This window comes from Atractosteus spatula, chromosome 4 (assembly GCF_055471065.1).
Source record: "Atractosteus spatula isolate fAtrSpa1 chromosome 4, fAtrSpa1.hap1, whole genome shotgun sequence".
Lineage (NCBI taxonomy): Eukaryota > Metazoa > Chordata > Actinopteri > Semionotiformes > Lepisosteidae > Atractosteus > Atractosteus spatula.
In genome coordinates, this window is record NC_142709.1 from 11,456,797 (window position 1) to 11,476,142 (window position 19,346).

The 19,346-nt window shown below is 37.8% G+C and overlaps 3 protein-coding genes across 7 annotated transcripts in view; 1 reads left to right on the top strand and 2 right to left on the bottom strand.

Moving 5' to 3' along the window:
- The window catches only part of nme7 (NME/NM23 family member 7), an 82,438-nt gene extending 80,858 nt beyond the window's left edge, over window positions 1-1,580 (bottom strand). The window contains exon 1 of the mRNA XM_088913083.1: window positions 1,554-1,580. Coding sequence (XP_088769209.1) covers window positions 1,554-1,580 — 27 coding nt within the window. The remainder of the gene's footprint in view (window positions 1-1,553) is intronic.
- LOC148835819 (betaine-homocysteine S-methyltransferase) lies at window positions 641-8,878 on the top strand. Of its 3 annotated transcripts, none has more exons than XM_088913172.1 (10): window positions 641-741; window positions 1,197-1,245; window positions 2,634-2,719; window positions 3,880-3,947; window positions 4,558-4,730; window positions 4,870-4,970; window positions 6,325-6,486; window positions 6,797-7,002; window positions 8,134-8,210; window positions 8,469-8,878. In XM_088913172.1, the coding sequence occupies exons 3-10, from the start codon at window positions 2,642-2,644 to the stop codon at window positions 8,525-8,527; spliced, it is 924 nt and encodes a 307-aa protein (XP_088769298.1). In that variant the 5' UTR covers window positions 641-741; window positions 1,197-1,245; window positions 2,634-2,641; the 3' UTR covers window positions 8,528-8,878. The 3 variants fall into 3 exon arrangements, with proteins under 3 accessions (XP_088769298.1, XP_088769300.1, XP_088769299.1); XM_088913174.1 differs by having other exon boundaries at window positions 711-728; XM_088913173.1 differs by lacking the exon at window positions 641-741 and adding an exon at window positions 828-954.
- Window positions 8,875-18,358, bottom strand: LOC148835820 (basic immunoglobulin-like variable motif-containing protein). Of its 3 annotated transcripts, XM_088913168.1 has the most exons (11): window positions 18,222-18,295; window positions 16,857-17,099; window positions 16,518-16,730; window positions 14,663-14,789; window positions 14,093-14,188; window positions 13,131-13,235; window positions 12,941-13,035; window positions 12,518-12,650; window positions 11,959-12,042; window positions 11,576-11,672; window positions 8,875-10,176 (listed from the first exon to the last, which is right to left on the bottom strand). In XM_088913168.1, the coding sequence occupies exons 2-11, from the start codon at window positions 17,002-17,004 to the stop codon at window positions 9,874-9,876; spliced, it is 1,401 nt and encodes a 466-aa protein (XP_088769294.1). In that variant the 5' UTR covers window positions 17,005-17,099; window positions 18,222-18,295; the 3' UTR covers window positions 8,875-9,873. The 3 variants fall into 3 exon arrangements, with proteins under 3 accessions (XP_088769294.1, XP_088769297.1, XP_088769295.1); XM_088913171.1 differs by having other exon boundaries at window positions 16,518-17,099; window positions 18,222-18,358; XM_088913169.1 differs by having other exon boundaries at window positions 10,054-10,194; window positions 16,518-17,099; window positions 18,222-18,304.
- Between the last annotated feature and the right edge of the window lie 988 nt (window positions 18,359-19,346).

Consider the following 19,346-nt stretch of genomic DNA (forward strand, 5'->3'; position numbering starts at 1 on the left):
CTAAAAGTAAATGCTTCGGAACAAAACTGAGAAGATATCATAGTCAACTTCAGAAACTACCAAATTACGACCCATTTTTAAGTGTCTCAATAAACATACTTTGATCAGCTATAGACGTCTTGGCAATCAAAAAAGAGCTTCCCGAATTTAGCTATAATATAGGTATCCCAGTTTATTCCCTTATGTGCTTTTTAAAAGTCGTTTTCTTAAGTGATTTAAAAATACAGGAAAGTGAAGAAAACAAGAAATCAAAACCTCCTTTTCCAGTATAAAACCTAACTTACAATTACAATTCGGCCTTAAACGTGAACAAATATATATATATATAATGTGTTAAAGGAAATATAAAACCCATGTCACAGATAAAAAAACAAAATATTGCTCACCATCCTGAAGGGTCCGTGCTCGCTCGTTTAGTCAGTCAACCCGCGGCATCTGTCCGGGTTCATCACCATAGCAACAATGTAACGAAGCGAACGGAAACACACACGCGCTTGCGGAAAAAAATAGCAACAAAAGCTAAAAGTAAAGTATATATATAGCTTTTATTTTCATAAATTAAAACACTTGATTATATGATTCATAGTATCTAACTAACAAATTGGGAGGTGACGCTTGCCAAGGGAGGAAGTATTTCTATGACCTTAAAGGTCATTATGAACAATGGCGGTGTATTTTGTTGTGACGCGTTTGTCGTCATCTTTATTTTCATTTCTCAATACGTAACTGTGAGTCTTCAATGTATGTAATCTTCATGTATTATATATATATTATTCATTAAAGTATATTACCTTTTAAATGAAACCTTATATCATCGTCTTAAAGGAGAGCTGTCAGAATGAAATCCTTACATTTAATAAAATGATCATGCAAAGATCTTGTTCCGTCTGTGGAATTGTATATTTAGCCTGCCCTTTTGAACCCTTGGCCGGCTTTAATAAAATCACCCGAAAGGTATATAGGTTCCATTCTTTGCAGTATTCTCGCTTAAAAACCGACCAGATGGCAACCTTAGTATATAATTTTTCCTGTTAATTTAAATACAGTCCTTAGTATGTCATGTTTATGTTAATTTAAATACAGTACAATAGATGTAGAAGTGTGTTTTTGGACAACTCTGTTTTGTTTTCTCTTTTTATACTGTTCGAGTATAGTGGAGTTGCTGTGGAAATAAAAAGGCATGTGTTTCCTTACAGAGACAGTTACAATACGACCGAGGACGGAGTCAGAGGAACTGAGAGAAAGGTAAGTCGTTATGAGAGCCGTAAGCATTAGTTCACATGCTTTAGGTTAAAGTTTTCTTAAAGATGTAAAATCAATATATGACCTGAAGTTTCTCAATACACAAAACACGTGTGTATTTCTCAAATCACAATACAGTTAGGCTTTCTGCGATTTAACAACTGCCTATTTGCAAGTTAAAGAGCAGTTCCACAGATTCTTAAAGAACCGCAACGCTATTTTGATATTTCGGTTTTTTGAAAGAATGAGCGCCGATAATTCAAATGTACACAGTAAGTTGTAAAACCTTCAATTTACATCACGAAATTTACGAACTTTCCAGGCAAGCACAGCGCCATGTTCTGCGATTCAAAACGAAGCAACAAAAACATACGGTGGGTGACGTAAAGGGGCTCCATTACATTGTAAACAAGTAGGCTTGTGAATCCGATAGAAATATTGCTCGTGACTTGGAAACGGTTTTGCGGGTAAATGGAACTTGTTAACTCTGCATGCAGATCACAGTTGTAACATTGAAATGTTGTAGCGGTGAAATCTCTGCTCCATAACCTGTACTTAGTTTCTCGTAAATCGCATTACATGAGTCAATACAGTGACTAGTGAGCATGAAGGGCTGCTACTGTACATGACACAAATCGTGGGAACTCTCTCTCTTGACCATGGTGAGACCAGGGGTTTGTGACAACCTGGTGACTTACGGTAATTTCACGAGGTTCATGATTTTGTGCTTAATTCCAAATTTGAAACATTTTTTCTATACTGTCAATTAATTTTGTTTCCGAGATGTAATAACCAGTCTGGGAAATTGGGGCTGCAGTTTGGTTTTTCAGTTTTAAGATTTGAATAGTCCGGTACTTTTAATCTTATGCTAAATAATTGATTTGTTACTGTATATTTCAGTAAATATTCAAAGAAAATACACATACTGTAACAGGCCAGATTAATGCATTTCACACATAATATTGTGTGAATGTTAAAGTGGTTGTCAGATTTATACACATGATCACATTTTTACAAAGTCAAATATCTCTGAAAGCATTACTTGTTTATTTTACCAGATACAACTGAATCTCTCCTCAATAAAACGTTTTTTTAAGCCTGTTCTACTTATCTAGGTGGTGCAAAAAAACTGAACTATTCCAGATAATATGCCTAATTATACATTTGAGTCATAATCCGTTTCACCAGAACTCTTGATTGATACATGGTCAGAATCAGGTGCAACAAGGCTTTCTGTCATTTCATGTCATTTTAATTTTAGGTTATATGTAGAAACCCCGAAATTGAATACCTGCATGTTATAATGTGACATTTTATAGTGAAATATTTATATTCAGTAACCATCTTTGAGACATAGATCTGCTAAAGCTGTTTTAAAAATGTTTTTTCAGAAAGAAAAATGAACATGAATGGCAAAATAGTCATTCTGGATGGTGGATTGGCAACAGAGCTGGAAGCAGCTGGTTTAAAGATACAGGTACATTAAGCATTCTACAGTATACCTGGACTAGGTAACTTTGGTTTATTGCTTCTGTATATTTTACATGTTTTACGTCTTAAGCAATTTGTTCTTATGTACTGTATCAATTTATTATACTCATACAGTTAGAAATATATCCAATTTTTTCATGATGTTTGAGAGCCCGCAGTAATTTGTAATATATGTAAAATAAGATGAAAGGCAGTAAGGCACAGTAATGCTAGACAAATACTATAATGGAACAAGTAATAGGTTTATTCCATGCTGAAAAAAAGAAGAAAGAGAACACAACGTTTCGGCCGTGGAGCCTTCTTCAGGTGTGAGAGAGACAGGGCAGTAGGCAAAGGTAAAGTAGTGGGAGAACAAAGGTTGGGAGGGAGGCGGAGTGAGAGGCAGGAGCAGGGGACAGAAAGAGAGGCCAATCAAGAGGTGTGAAGTCAGAATGGGTGCAGAGGGGTGTGAAATGAAACTTCCAATGAATGGAGAAAATTTAAAAGAACAGTAGTCTGTCGTTAAGAGAAGGGAGAATGTGTGATCCTAGCTGCAGAATAATTTTAGTTTCAGTGGTCTTTCTGATGTATGAGTTCGGAAAACCGTCTTTGAGAACACAGACGGAGAGATTAGAGTGGTCGTGGCCGTCAGAGGTGAAATGAGAAACAATGGGCTTGGAGAGATCTTTAATCTTCACAGCCCTGACGTGTTCTCTGAAGCGGTCTCCGAGTCTCCTTCCTGTTTCTCCAATGTAGATTGCCATCAGAAAGACCACTGAAACTAAAATTATTCTGCAGCTAGGATCACACATTCTCCCTTCTCTTAACGACAGACTACTGTTCTTTTAAATTTTCTCCATTCATTGGAAGTTTCATTTCACACCTCTCTGCACCCATTCTGACTTAACACCTCTTGATTGGCCTCTCTTTCTGTCCCCTGCTCCTGCCTCTCACTCCTCCTCCCTCCCAACCTTTGTTCTCCCGCTACTTTACCTTTACCTACTGCCCTGTCTCTCTCACACCTGAAGAAGGCTCCACGGCCGAAATGTTGTGTTCTTTCTTCTTTTTTTCAGCATGGAATAAACCTATTACTTGTTCCTTTGCAGCCTACGCATGCTGACGCAGCTACCCACCTGAACTAAATACTATAATGTCTCACTTGTCCAGGGGGATCCACTGTGGAGTGCTAGGATTCTGCACACTAACCCCCAGGCTGTGAAAGATGCCCATTACAGGTAAAACCTAGCCCAGAGTTTTCACTTCATACACACACTGTATTTTATTATTTTAACAAGTTTTACATAAAATGTGCAAATACATCAAAGATAGTGGTAAAGGTGTGATGTTTATTGTTTCTGTATATTCATAAGAACAAGTTTTTTTCTGGATATAGTACTCTTTCATTTAAAGCATAATGATACCATGTGATATACATTGAATGATTGAATGAACATATACAGTAGGTATATCAAAGGTACTACAGGCAAACCCTGGTCATGGAGAGCCACTATCCAGCAGCTCTTAAAGGTCACCTTTAAATCATTAATTTGCAAAAACATGGGACACGAGAGATGTGACCAGTTTGATCAATTAAGCAACTGAATTTGTTCAATTAAGACACGAGTGGCCAACTGTTATACTGGAGAGCTACAGGTGTTTTCTTTTCTGATGATCTTGAAACTGTCTGATTCAGTGATAAAATACTATCAAGTGTCAAGAAACTGATGATTTAAGGATGACCCATAAAACATACTTGTTTATTTCCCTCCAGGATGTGGGTTGGCTACCACTGATATACTGTAGGTAGTGCTGACAAAAAGCAGTAATACTTTTATTGTTCTGTAGATTTCTTTGTAGTGGTTCTGATGTTGTCACAACAGCTACATATCAGGCAAGCGTGGAAGGATTTATTAAGCACTTGGGTCTGACTTCAGAAGAAGCGATTCAGCTACTGATGTCAGGCGTTCAGATCGCTAGAGAGACAGTGCAGGAGTTCAAGGTGAACTGTCTTCAGCCAGGTAAATGCAGCTTCTTTTTGTAAGACATGACATCTGTATTTTCCATAGTTCAACATATATCTGATGTCTGGAATATAATCCTTGTGATGTATTGATTAAGCTACTGGTTTAAGAAAACACGGTTTCTGATCCTCTGAAGAAAAGGTGCTACTAGTTGCTGGCTCTGTTGGACCCTATGGAGCATTTCTGTCTGATGGCTCTGAGTACACGGGATCTTACGAGGAGGGAATGAGTATAGAGGTAATACAAGCTAATTCTTGTTTTAAATGTATTTTTTTGTCTACTGAAACACTTTGAAAGAGTAATGTGCATTTTATTTGCTAATTATTATATAATTCTCATTGATAGATCTTTTTGAGTATGATATTATGAGTGATGAGAAAGAGTTTCCCCATGTTTTACTCCTTTGCAGTATGAAATAAATTGTCACCGTATAAACAGGGTACGAAATGTGTGTTTGCATATGCCAAAATTGAGTCATACATAAAATCTATCTGTATATCTTTTACACCAGATTTAATCACACTGCAAGTTAGCCATGGCTCAGAGAAAGAGGAAGAGAAAGAGGTGCTCTGGGAAGGTTCTTGGCAGGCGTGTTGCAGTGTGAACTCTGTAGGACATTTGTGGTCCATCCACTGTCATTATCCTAAGTGAAAATGTGATTTATTTGAATCTTTTTCCTAAACTAAATTATACTTTCCTGGTGTGTTCCATAATTCTAATATATCTGCACAAGATTTTTCTGTTGAAAATGAACCATGATTTTCAGATGGCAGCCACTGTACCTTTAAGTGAGCAATCACAAAAGCCCCTTTATATTTGTGACTATTAATCTGAGGGATTGTTTTGTCACAACAACAATAACAGCTGATAAAATAGTTCTTGTGGTAGATCAAGAAACGTGATTGCAGTCATCAGACACCCTACAGGGGTAACATCATGACTCAACAATGACATGACAGAAATCATGAGTTACTGAGATCTCTATAAGGGAGCAACATTGTATATTGTCATTATCATTGTTTCTTTCCTTGTTATTGTATTATTTTAATACAATGCTTTCCTCTACCTGGTGAGGGTCGCTTAAAGTATATTGCATCAAACCAAGATCACTGTCTTATATTGTATCACTTTATCTTAACTGAACTTAATATTTCTAGGAAAAGGTGGGTGGATATAATATTTATGGATGTACAATTCTGCATCAATCACTGCCAAATAATGTAGCTACAGTGCGGAGTTCCCTTAAAATGGGGTTGGAAAATGTCCCTTTGGTCCACATGCTTTTTGTTGATTTTCTGATTTTGTTTGGTTAAATGATGGACACTTGCTTACATATACCTGACTAAATTAAAACCTGTAATTTGACCTTCTTAGAAACTATTTTACAAATAATGATGTCACAGACAATGTTATAGAACAAACATAGGTATGCATGTTTAATCTGTGTTTAATTAGGATGTGATGTTTCTGTTTAATCTGAGCTCTAAATTAGTTCTTAAAGTTTAATCATATTTCTTTAAATTATGCAGTGAGTAATGTTTCATTGTGTAACTAAAAATATCACTTTTCCATATTTCTGGTCTGGTTGCAGGATTTCAAAGCCTGGCATCGGCCACAGATTCAATGTTTGGTGTCAGCAGGAGCCGATCTGATAGCTATGGAAACTATTCCAAGTCTGAAAGAAGCAATGGCTTTAGTAGAGCTCCTCAGGGAATTCCCCAATACAAAAGCCTGGATCTCATTTTCCTGCAAGGTAATTTACAGTGCCAATTGTATTAAGCTTATGGCTGGACTAACCATCTTTTTGTTGATTGGTATATTACCAGAGGAGCATAGCACACTCTTAGGTCATACTGTATATGCGGATGTCTCTTTGCTTGTCAAGGAAATATCTTGTCAAAAATAGCCTATACTAAGTTCTGTTTGTCTTTATTTTTACTCATTACATGTTATAACAGAAGCGTTCCTTTAAGATAGGTCCTATCTTCACTGAAAAGCTTTTTACATATGTACGTGCCTGCAGATCTCTCAAGTCCCCTTTTTGGCAATGTTTCTTGTTTCAGGATCAAAAATGCATTTCTAATGGAAGAGAGTTTACAGAAGCAATCCAGGTGGCAAACAGAACACAGCAACTGGTGGCGATTGGTGTGAATTGCTGTCATCCTGCACTGGTCACTCCACTGCTTATGTCAGCCAGTCAACACAAATCTCCAAATGTGAGCTGGGTTGTTTATCCAAATAGTGGAGAAGAATGGGTTAAAAATACTGGGTAAGTTTATTAAGTTTATTAAGTAAATACTGTTGCGGTTCAGGTGTAGCCAAATGTTTCCAACAAAATCACCTCATTCTAAAAGAATGATACACTGGGCACTGTATAAGTGTTAATGTGGCTGTCTTAGGCTTTCAAGCATTAGACGCTGTGAAATATACAAATGATGTGTGGTGCCAATCATTAATACAGGTTAAACCAATTCTTAAATCAGTACATCAGCCATCTCAGAACATCATATTTAATAGTGACCAAATGATTCTGAGTGAGGTCATTAAGCCAGTCTTCTTGGGGATGGGACAGAAGGCCTCAAATCAGTATAAAAAGGACACAATAAACAGGGAAGAGATCTCAAAGGAGAGAGGAAGGAAGACTATAGAAGTAAAATAGATATGAGAGAAACCTCCTTCATAAGGACTAAAAAACAGAATCTGCCCAAGTAATCTGAGCACTCAAAGTGTATTACACTCTGAAGAAAATGACTTGCTGTATTTACTGATTTCCTTATCATTGAATCCACGGGCTAAAAGACATCTCTCAAAGGTTAGTGATGCCCTGTTTTGGAATAGGAATATACTGTCCTGGATAGGAGCCTTGTAAAATAAGGTACAGATTCCTTCTTTGCCTTTTTAAGTAGTAGAGTAGTTTACTGCCATATGTACACGTACTTTGGAATTCTTAATCGCGTTGATCTCTCGGTACATACACAACACAACAGACAACATCACACGATGTAGACAACTTGAACAATAAATATGTTGTGGGACAATAAAATATGTTGGTGTTTTTTGTCTCACATTCAGGTAGAATGATGTATTTTGTCTGTAGGAGGCAGGGCTCTAGTATCTCACAGAACTGTAAACTCCCCTGACTATAGGAGGTGTATTATTTTTTCATAGTTTAACTGGTGACAGTACTTGATTTTTATTGTTGATTTCATGCTCATAACCCCCTCTTCTATTCCAACACATTTTATAAACCTGCAAACCTGGTCACAAAATACCTCCTTCCCCACCTGACTCTAATTAGTATAGAAAATTAATATACAATAGAAACCACTTGTATAAAGGTAGAAAATACTCTTGTATTCAAAATATTAATTAGTTTATATATTTGATTGATCTCTTTAAGGTGGAAAACAGAAGAAAGCAAAATACCTTTTGCTGAATTAAGCCTTGAATGGAAAAATCAAGGAGCTGAATGGATTGGTAGTATACTTAAAAAAATGCTGCTTTATATTATTTCATAATATATTTTTGGATGTACAATTTTTCCATTTCATATTGTATCTTTATGATAACATATAAATGTAATGCTTATATTACCTTTGAGCTAAGTCTGTTCTTGCATTTTTCTAAAAACAGGAAAATATTTTGTTTATAACATCATAGAGCCACAGGCATGTCATAGGAATGCTTTTTTTGTGAGACACAAGGATCTAACCAATATCTTTTTTTTTTATGCAGGTGGATGTTGTCGAATTGCCCCTTCTGACATAGTCCAGTTGAAACAGTGTCTGCAGTAGCACTGGAATTCTTATGATACATGAGCGACGCAAGCTAAAATTAACATTTAATACAGACTATTACTCCAATAACATAGACTCTAAGAATAGGAGAAAAACCTATGAAGCACCAGTGCATTGTAGGCTTCTAAACATATTGTATCAATTCCACAGTATATTGACATTTATAATTTAATTGTATTGGTTATTTTTTTATCAGCGAGAGCTCACAGAGAAAGAAATGATTAAATTTAGTTGAATAATACAATATTTAGTTGAATATATACAATATAATAAAATGTGAAACCTGTGTTTAAGAAAATTTGTATCCAGACAATATTACTGTAAATAATACAATAAAACTTGATTAAATAACAAGGGTATAAATCTTTATTTAAAAACAAAATACCAGTTACAATTAAACAAACTTCCAAGGAACAGAAACTAAAGACAATGGAATCCATTGTTTTCCACTTAAAAGGGTAGGACATACAGTACAAGGTCAAATAAAATATGAGTATACAAACATGCAGTCATGTCTTTCCGTATTGCACATTAATCATAAAAATCCCTATCTTTACGTGATCTAGAATTCAATAAAAACATATTCTGAGAGATATGGTTTTCTGCTTTACTGAAGGAGGACCTAGTGACCTATGCTTGTTTACTCCTTGGCTTTATCAACTGTTAATAAGAAAAACCATGTGCTTACAGAAAGTTCACATATGCAGTACAGCACTCACTGATTTTGGATCTTGATCTTAGAGTCTCGTCTCATTTTTGTAATACAGTGCATAAGAGATCTCCACAAACGAGAGCATGGTGGAATGTGAATTACAGAATGCACTGCATAGACTACATACAGTAGGTTGATGTCCATTTCGATGTTCCTGAAATAACCAAATTCATTACATGTAAATTCATTCATGTACTGTAATTCTTCATGGGAATTTGATTTTCCATCAAGTGCTGGCATTTTACAGACATATAGATAGTTTTCATCACTTTTTTTTAGTCTTCTTTACATCCTGTGATGTAGACCTATCATATTATAAACTTTGGCTACATACAGCCCTCTAACAGGGCTCTTTATATAAAGCTGGAGAGTTGTTTCTGATATGCTGATATAGGAGATTTTGCATGCTTATCTTGCATTTATTAAGGTACCTTTGGGATACACTTGTTTCTGCCAATAGATTTGACAAAATCAACTTTTAAACACAACCTGTCAACAATAAACTGTGACAGCTGATGTGAATTTGTTCATTTTAACTTTGCTGCCCCAGAAAATGCACATGTAATTTTTGGTTATCTTAATACAGATAAAACCTAATTGCACACTGAATTCCACACAGCTTACACAAGTTTTAGTCAGTCGTGCCCTCCTCCATTTCACTCTCTGGAGAGCAACCATGCCTATATTCATATGTATTAGACAATCGTTTCCATGTCATTTCTTTTGGAAAGCTCCCACTCAGTGACCTTCCCAGACGTCCCAGTTGTTTACTGGATGGCTTTTCCTCGGGGTTGTCAGAGCCCCCAGACATGCTCCGATCTGCAGCCTGGTGGTGAAGGTCATGCCGAAGGTTCTCCAGATTTAAAGCCCAAGGGCCAAGTTTTTGCCAGTTCACTCTTTGGAAGGCTATAATACAGTGTAAATTTCCTCCCACCTGTTAGAATGCAAGATTCTGATATTCATGTTATGAAGAAGAACCCATTTAAGAGCATAATGCTTTTCTTATCCATGTAGTCTTCCTCTCAGATTCTGATCAAAGGCAGTTCAGTTACTTAAAAATTGACCGAATTAAAAAGCACTCAACACCATTGAAATAAAGCCTGACATTGCTAAGCTACCATGCAGCTCTCAACTGGTTACCCACTGAAGTGAAGCAGGGTTGAGCCTGGAGAGTACCTGGATGGGAGACCTCCTGGGAAGCTATGGTGGCTGCTGGAAGTGGTGTAAGTGGGACCAGCCGGGGGGTCCTAATGCCTCGGTATAGTGGGGGGGACACTATACTGTAGTGGGCGCCGTCTTTCGGTTGAGACGTTAAAGCGAGGTTCTGACTCTCAGTGGTCATTAAAGATCCCCGGGCATTTTTCAATAGGAGTAGGGGGTTATCACAGTGACCGTGCCAAATTTCCCCCCTCGGCCTTTACCGTTGCCTCCAAATTATCCCCATGTATGATTAGCTTGCTCTTGCCCTGCGATGGACTGGCGTCCTATCCAGGGTGTACCCTGCCTTGCGCTCGTTGCTTGCCGGGTAGGCTCCGGCTGCCCGCAACACCATATATGGTATAAAGCGGTTTGGCGAATTGCTTGACATGACATTCCCAAGCTTTTCCCGACTGATTTTAAGACTCAGCTCAGCTCCGCAGCACAGAGAGAGCTTTCATCTTTTCATATCCTGCAAGGAGTTAGCACTAACTGAAAAGGCAATGTGACAAGTCAGAGGAGTCACCGGTTTCCGCAAGTCCAAAAAGACCAATGCCCACCGTTTCCTGGGGGTGCCATGAACAATGTGCACTGCCACCTGGGCACTCCTGGTGACAGCTGGCTAGTATTGTGACCCAGATTCTCGCCAGCAATGCCTGGCCCACAGATCTCAACCTGCCCTCTGAAGGAGTGCCTTCATCAACCCTCTCTCCATGTTCCATTTTTGCAAAGACAGACAATAAGGAGGCTAAGTTTAAAATAAGCACAATCACCAGGAGGCCATGAAGAGCCTTTTTCAGTTTGAAATCAAAATAGGTTTTTAAAAATGAAAGAAAAGCCATGAATACGTTCCCGTCCTTAGCTTGGCCAACTTCACAGAGCTCCTGTCCTTTCTTCTGAAATTCTACTTCATAAATGCTGATGTAGTGTCCACCAACAAATCTTATACTCACCCAGCAAATAAACTGGAAGCTTTAAAAAGCAAACTGTCCTGATACAGTATTACTACCTTACAGCTTCTCCAGCCGAATAAAGTGGATTTCTAGCAGCAGTACAACCCTAACTCTTATGGTGTGTACTGAATCATAACTTCTAATAACTGTAATTACCTTGAAAAGGACAGGAAACACACATACCTTTTTTGTTTTTCTGTACTGTATGCCTCTTTCTGTATGACGGATATCAAGATATTCTGGATTTTGAGTGTTCAGATCTGTTACAATGTCTGCCCACCTGAGAACAAAACCATTCTTTTAATCCTCTTCAACTTGGAGGCAAATTCATTCCATCTTAGTCTAATTTTATTTGATACAACTGCTTTGCAATAAGCATTCTAATTTTAATTGAGACAACTGTCAAGTAAAGGTAATTATGAGTTTTTAAGTAGAAACTGCTCAAGATTTGAGAACTAAACCAATTAGATATGAACACAATAAAACCAGAAGTAATTTTGGGCATGTATTGCAATATTGTTAAGGAATTAAAAGTCAAAATGTAAAATGGCAAAAAAAAGACATACCTTTTACAGTGAATAGCTGGATGTTTTCTGCTAGGTTCTCCAATTAGGATCCAGTGTTCCATTTCATGATTTGGAAGATGTCCCCTTAAGGATAAATACAAGATGCGAAGTATAATATGCTGCATATCATTTTAGAAGTTTTTGAATTTCATAATCATATAGTCTTAGCAGGCAAAAGTACATTCAAGATAACTTGTTTTTAAAACAGAAAAGGTTTCAATAAGGCCACGGTCCTCTTGAAAGTTATTTTTATCCGCATTTAAGAGACGTACAGATGTATGTTGTTTTCCTTTCGCTTCTGCAACATGTCACTTATACTATGCACATATTCCACAAACTGCTACATTCTTTGTCTGAACATGATGATGCCAAATCAGCCTGATTTGTAAAGAAAATATGCCTTCTTATAATTGTCATGTTCTGTAATAAAATTCCTAACTACTCCAACAAAATTCGAAATTGCACCCAAGATCTCTGTAACTTTGCAGCAGTTCGAGGTGGATTAAAAACTCGTGCACCTCAGAGTTTATTAAAGAGGATTCCCATCAAGTATTCATACCTGTAGGCCTTAGCTGCCTTCAAAGGAGTGGCTTCAAATCCCAAAGGACAGAAATAGTGGTTCTGACAGTGGTAGATAAAGGCCATGGATTCATCCTTCAGCCCTTGAGTCAGCTTCATAAGAGCCCCCTCAGCTATTAAGATTTTAAAAGGCATGAGAATTACCAATGGTATAACAAGCTGCAGTTTGCACGTATAGCTAATAACCACAATCTCTACTCAAAATCACCATTATTAAGTACTAAAATGGCACAATTGAGGGTGAATAGCATGAACAAAAGGAAGGAGTTGAAATAATATTCACGAAAATTAATTTACAGAAGTTCTCCTTTGAATACGGTTTAAAAAGAGTTGTCAGTTACAAGAGTGAAGACTAATATGTACTGTACACGCAGCAGGATGGATGCAGGCAGTGAAAACTTACCAGTTTCTCCAGCGGTTTTGTTTTTCCCATGGGGTTTGTACAAAATATAAGAACATCCACGCACACGGAAATTATCGTTGATTTGCCTGAACCATCTGCAAAATTAAAACCACGAGAAGGACGGACATCAAAATTTCAAGTATGAAAGCAGAGAGATCATCTTGAAAGTAAATCTGAATCTTTTCTGCACCGCATCAGTGTTGCATTCCCAGTGAAAGGGCCGAACTTGATCTCTTCAAATGGTGGTTGGAAGCCCAAGATGTGTAGAGCCTCCTCCTGTGTGATGGGTGGGAGACTGAAAAATTGATTAAAAAAAAAAAGAATGATCTTAACTTGTCTGGTCTATTGATTCCTCACTGCTGCTCAAATACACAATGGCAGGGCAGCTGAAACAGAGACACAAACCACAGCGCAAGGCTACATTTTCAGAAAAAAAAGAAGTTTCTGATTTATCCTTCCAAAAAAATCATACAAGCACTAATACAGACGTTTTCAGGTTTCCACTTAACATTTCTGTTCGTGTGTCAGTACGCTGTGGAAATTTTACTACCATACTCCAAAGATGTTTCCAGGAAAATGAACAGCCTTAAGAAAACATTACTGATTGCTAGTTACTATTGAAACCTCTCTAGGATTTTTAATTGATATCTATTAGAGGCACTGTGTAAAAAGGCATTTTTGACATTTTGTGAAAGGTGAACGGACCTTTGAAGCTAACCTTCAATACATCTTTGTATTAAGGTTCGCCAAATTACATTGTCCATTTCTTACAAAAAACTGTACCACCATAAAAAGAGGTGAAAATACTTATTTCTAGAAACCCATAGATTTCTACAGTGTTGCAAAATATTCCCAAACTAAGCTTTATATTTTTCACCATAAATCTCAGTTATCACTTTGTAGGATTAATGACTGTTCAATAAATGTATAGTTGTTAAGTATAATGTAAAAAATATTGCTTAAGTATCAACACTATTACAGAACGTACAAATACTTATTTCCTGCTTTATATCCTGGTTGATGAGATTTACAATGAAATTCTTACGAAGAAACAATGAAGCCACTAACTCGAGAAACATTCGTACCATCTTAAAAATAGCTTGCTTCTTTGTAATTGTTATGAAGCAATAAAAATGTCCATTTAAGTCTTACCTTCCTGCTCCAAGTGTACTATACAAAAAGTTCCAGCATGAAATTAAGGAAGAAATTCCACAAGAGGTCTTGTACTGAGGCCGGCTAATGCAGTACCTGGAACACAATTCACGGTAGCAGACATTTAAAGGTGACAGTCAAAATCCTTTTAAATTCTCTCTCTTTTAACAGTGCTTCAAACCCTGCAATTCCAGGAATGAAAAAGCAGAAAGTCATTCATTTGCTTTGAGTGCTTTTTAGTTTTTAAATGACAAAAGTGGCATCAGGTAAAGTTTTAACATGCCACAGTTCCATTGTGAACGCCACCTCAAACACTAATTGAAGATCTGCAGTATGTGAAATCTAGGACATAACAAAAATATGAACAGAAAACTAGGATATTTCTTCTGAGATCTGTGGCAAAACATTATTTTACTTTTTATTTAAATCAATGGAAGGATCACCGATTAATGTTACCATTTGAACACAGTTTCTCGGTCGCAGCATTTTTGTTTACCTACAGCAGGGTTTCAACATTTTTAAATCCAGTCCGAAAATTATATTATACAGACTATTTTGAGGTCCATCTACCATCTCCTGAGATCCAGAACTTTTCTTTGCTTAATTTCTTCTAGAGTTGCATGCTGAGGAAACTCTTGCAAATTTCTGTGTTTGTCAGAAGTCTTCAGTTTCTTAGAGCTGGTCTTCTTCACGTTGCCTGTGAAACAGAGGAAAAACTATTTTTTTTGGTTGAAATTTGCAAAATACACCAGTTTAAAATGAATCTTGGCTTGGAAAATATCTGGGACCTTGCAATGCACTATTCTTATTTCTATCTAGTCAGCTGAAAGATATGTTGTACTAATCTTACATTATACTGTACTTCAAAATTCACATATTGAGCTCACTACTGAATCAGCTTTCTTCTGAACAGAGAGGAATGACCAACCAGAGACGATTTACAAAGAGGTAACTTGTGCAGTGCGTGAATAAACCCACAATGAATGAGAGTGCAAACAGACTGACAGCATCAATCTGCCTCTCAGTGGGCATACTGTGTAAGTACTGCACTGTGTGCAGGTGAGTTACATAAGAATTGGCAGCTGAGATTTAAGTGTTCATAACTAATGTTGCTTTTATGGATAACAGATTGGCAACAAATGCTGTGTCAATTATTTAAGCACAGCAAATGTTATAAGTCACCTTTGTTATGATGGCTTATAACACAGTGAAGTTTCAAAATATAATTATAGTGAAGGACATTTCTTAGAGGATGGCAATACACCTTATTATTACACCTTAAATACAGCTCCAATTATTCACAATGATTCATAGCTCAAGCTGCAGTTCTCTTTTGATATTCCACCAAGCAACAGCTGAAATAGTGTCCCACACACCTGAGGAACAACCAACACCCAACATGCTGAGCTTATCTTCTTTCCCTCTACTTTCCAGGGTATACATCTGAGAAAAACCCATGACAAGTGAAAGATCGGCATGATATGAGGAAGGCTTTAGAAGGGGTGAGAATTTATTGCTGCCTCCAGTCAAACATTTTATTTTAGAATGGCTATTCTTAGGCTTAGGAAGCAGTTCTGATAAAACACTGGAGGGTGAAAAGTTCTAAGGGCTTAACACTAGAATTGGAAAGTGAAAGAAAATACATAATAATCAGAATTTAAAATCTGATCCTTTTTATGTTCTGAAAAGACGCCCACTACAGTATATCACACAGGGCTAAACATATTGCAACGCATACGGCCGACAGGTACTGTGTAAGAGCCGGCTTACCAGAGCGGTGACGTCACCGCCCTTCCCTGTAATAGCAGGACCACAGCCGCTGGGCTGGAGGGAGATCTCTCTTTAGCTCAACAGGCTGGGTCCCTGTTGAGTGACGCCGGAGGCCCGGGTTCGCGTCCCCGATCTTATTATAAGAGAAATATCATGCTATACATCATATCACCTGACTTTAATTGACCCTGCTTTCTCATTTCAGACATTCAGATGTCTTTGCACTGAGACTCAGTTCAACTCCAGGACTCCAGACAGGTTTTAAAATTTCGATCCTGATCTGTGTGCAAAACTTGGCTCTCAAATTATTAAACAATCCTTAAAAGTGCTTTGCAATAGATAACAGCTGCGATGCCCTGCACCTCACACTGACTCACTGTCTTACTAATCTCAGCTGCATCATTCCCTTGGTTGTGAGCAATCTGCATCTTAGCAGTCTGTGCCAACTCCAGATCCCCAAAGGCATTTCTCAACACTTAACATACTAGTGTTAGGGATTACAAAAAGGATACGAGTGTTACCTTCTTTGACGGCTTCCACCTTAAAAACCAGACTTGCGGCTTAAAGCCACTGCAGTTACTGACCTCTAGCCAAAACGCGGACATTTTCAACAGGGGGCGACAGCTTCACTTAACGTCCACCACGTCTCACTTACTTGTCCGGCTTTTCATCCTTGTCAACACGGCGTCGAAATCCGTCGTGTCTATCTCCCAGGCCAGCACGGGCTTGGCTCGGCTCGAGCACACGGGCTCCGGCACCGGGACCACATCGTAAGGCTGGTTCGCGCCACAGGCCTGCCCGTCGGTGTAGCTCGCGGCGCCGGGCTGTGCGACGGAGGGGGCGCCGTCCTGCACTCTGCCTGCGTGTCCTGTTGACGCAGAGGGAGAGATGTACACCGAAGCAGCCTGGTTGAGCAAGGCGTAGTCGGAGCAGACGGTGTAAAACTTCTCGCGGGAGTGGGTCACGGGGCAGGTCCATGGAAGCTGTCCCTCACCACTGGGTGCTCCTGGGGCACCTAAAGCGCCTTTGCTGAAAGAATTCAACAAGCTCTGGTCATCATCTCTGTTTGCAGGCTTCTCGGTCTCCGCCTCTCCACCGATCTCTGTGATGCTTGCTCCTTGAGATTCTGCAGTGTTAGGCATTGAATGAAAGTTGGATGCTAGATGGGAGAACAGTCCGTCGTTGATGTGACGTGAAGGCAACACCAAGCCCGAGATTAAACCCCGAGAGCTGAGAACTAATAGAGAGAAGGAGAGAAGAACAAAAACCACATTCACATTACAATCGGTAGCAACTCGACAGAACTCAGAATGAACCTGGGCATTATGTTTTACTTTTCAAATATGATTTCTTTCTTTCATGCAGTTAAACAAAATGTCTAATAGAAGTGATTTTTCACATCCATCAAAGTGCATTTCTTAAAAGCTTTTCAGCTAAACAGCCATCGCTAAAGTAAAAAAAACTTAACAGTTAAAAGGATTTCATTGGGTCAAGGCCTGGAAACATTCTGAACAAGTTCAGTAGAAAAAGTACAAATACATCTATTACTGTAGAGCTCCAAATTTGTTGACCAGATGAAATTAACATTTAACGAAGCAAACCACTGTTTCTCCTTTTAAACGCGGTTGTACAACTCATTCATACTGCATTACTAATACGTGTATCACCGTCAACATTTAAAGACAATTCATTGCAAGCATCCTGTAACAGTGCAGACTTTACCTATCGTAAAAAAAATGCCTTATTGAAAGTCTTATATAAATTAAGATACTGCACTTCTTTACTCCTCTACTAAACCACATGTGCACTTTCTGTAACGATAGCTCTTTTTTACAAGAATCGGGTGTTGCTCTTCACTGTTGGTTCCACACCGAAGATGTCCAACTAATTAAAAAAACAGATATTGTGGCCATGAGGAATTTTAGTCACCCATGGAGACTATAGAAGGGCATCCAACAGCAGCCCACATGGTTATAGTCCCTTTCACAGGATTAATCACCAAAGTGGATATACTGTTACAGCTTCCTTGATCATCACCATCATCAGAGGAGCTAAATCAAATGGCTACCTACAGTCTCGCTTTCAGATTTATTTGCTGCAAGCTGACACCGGGGTTTAACTGTTGATTTTTTATATATGTAGTTAGATAAAAGTTTAAAAAAACAACAACAAAATAACCCAAAACCACACGCAAACATTCTAAAGCATTAAAAAGATCAATAAGATCGTATTGGAAAACGAATGACCTGTCTCGTCTGTTTACGTTTTGAGACCTGTCAACTTTAACGTTTTGCTCCAAGATGACCTAACACACCGCGTATGAAATTTCAAAAAAGGAAATAAGGAAGACAGTACGTACCATCCACACAAACATGAAAGGATAATGGACGAAATGTACACAACCACAAATGCTGCCGAAAGGCCAGCCTCTTTGCACTAGAATCCGTTGTCTTCCTGCTTGGACTCTCCTTCCAGACTGTACCGCTGTCGAGGGGTGTTTTACAGATTTATATCTTTACCTACTGAAAGTACTCCACCGCAGCCGAAAAAGAAATGCGCTTTGTTTATTTTAATGTACGTGTCAAGAAATGCGTGATTATTGGTTCATATATAAAGCAATAAATTACATATTTGTATAAACTCTTCAGAAGTCTCCCCTCTGTGTAATTCATGCTAGTGACTAAGTGGGGAGGGGATAAACTTCTAGCCAATTAAACGAACTGAATCTCTCCGTGCTATTTTGTAATTTGGGTACAAAGTATAAGAGAGGTTTCTATGGATACTGAAACATACGCTTCTAGGCTTTCTTATTCCTGTACCCAGACTGCATTTTTACCTGTGTAGAAAATGATTATAAATGTAGAGGAGAGATACATCGACCCACAGTATTCATATCCGTTTATTTCATTTTGGGTCAATGCACTATTAATGACGATTTATATTGACATATCTGTTCTTCATCGTGCGCCAACATGGAATGTGATTTTCTTGGAAGCTTTTTCATGCAATATACAGTATATATACTGTATATGCTATTGTCTATTTCTCCAGTTATTTGTCTTAAAAATAAGTGAATTATTAAGTTTAAGATTAGTTGGAAACTCTTTTCGATTGTTGTAAACAACTTTGAGATCTATGTTTAAAATATTTGATTATATCCATTAGACATAAGTGATGCATTTCTTTTGTACTTTGGAATATTAAATTGTAAAACTTAAACTGGAGATTTGATGGACAGCCTCAGATTTATATTAGTGAATTCATCAAAAATTTTAAGTTGTAGAAGTGAAATGCATCACAACTATAAGATATCCATCCTGAAGATGAACTAATTGCCTATCTGTTTTTTATCAGTGGGTAGAGAAAGTATGATGGAACTGCTATAAAATAAAAAAGGTCATTGTCAGGTTTTAAATTAAAAGACATAATGGATCATCTTAGGCAGTGGAAGATTTTAAAGCTCAATTATGTCCTTTAGATAGAC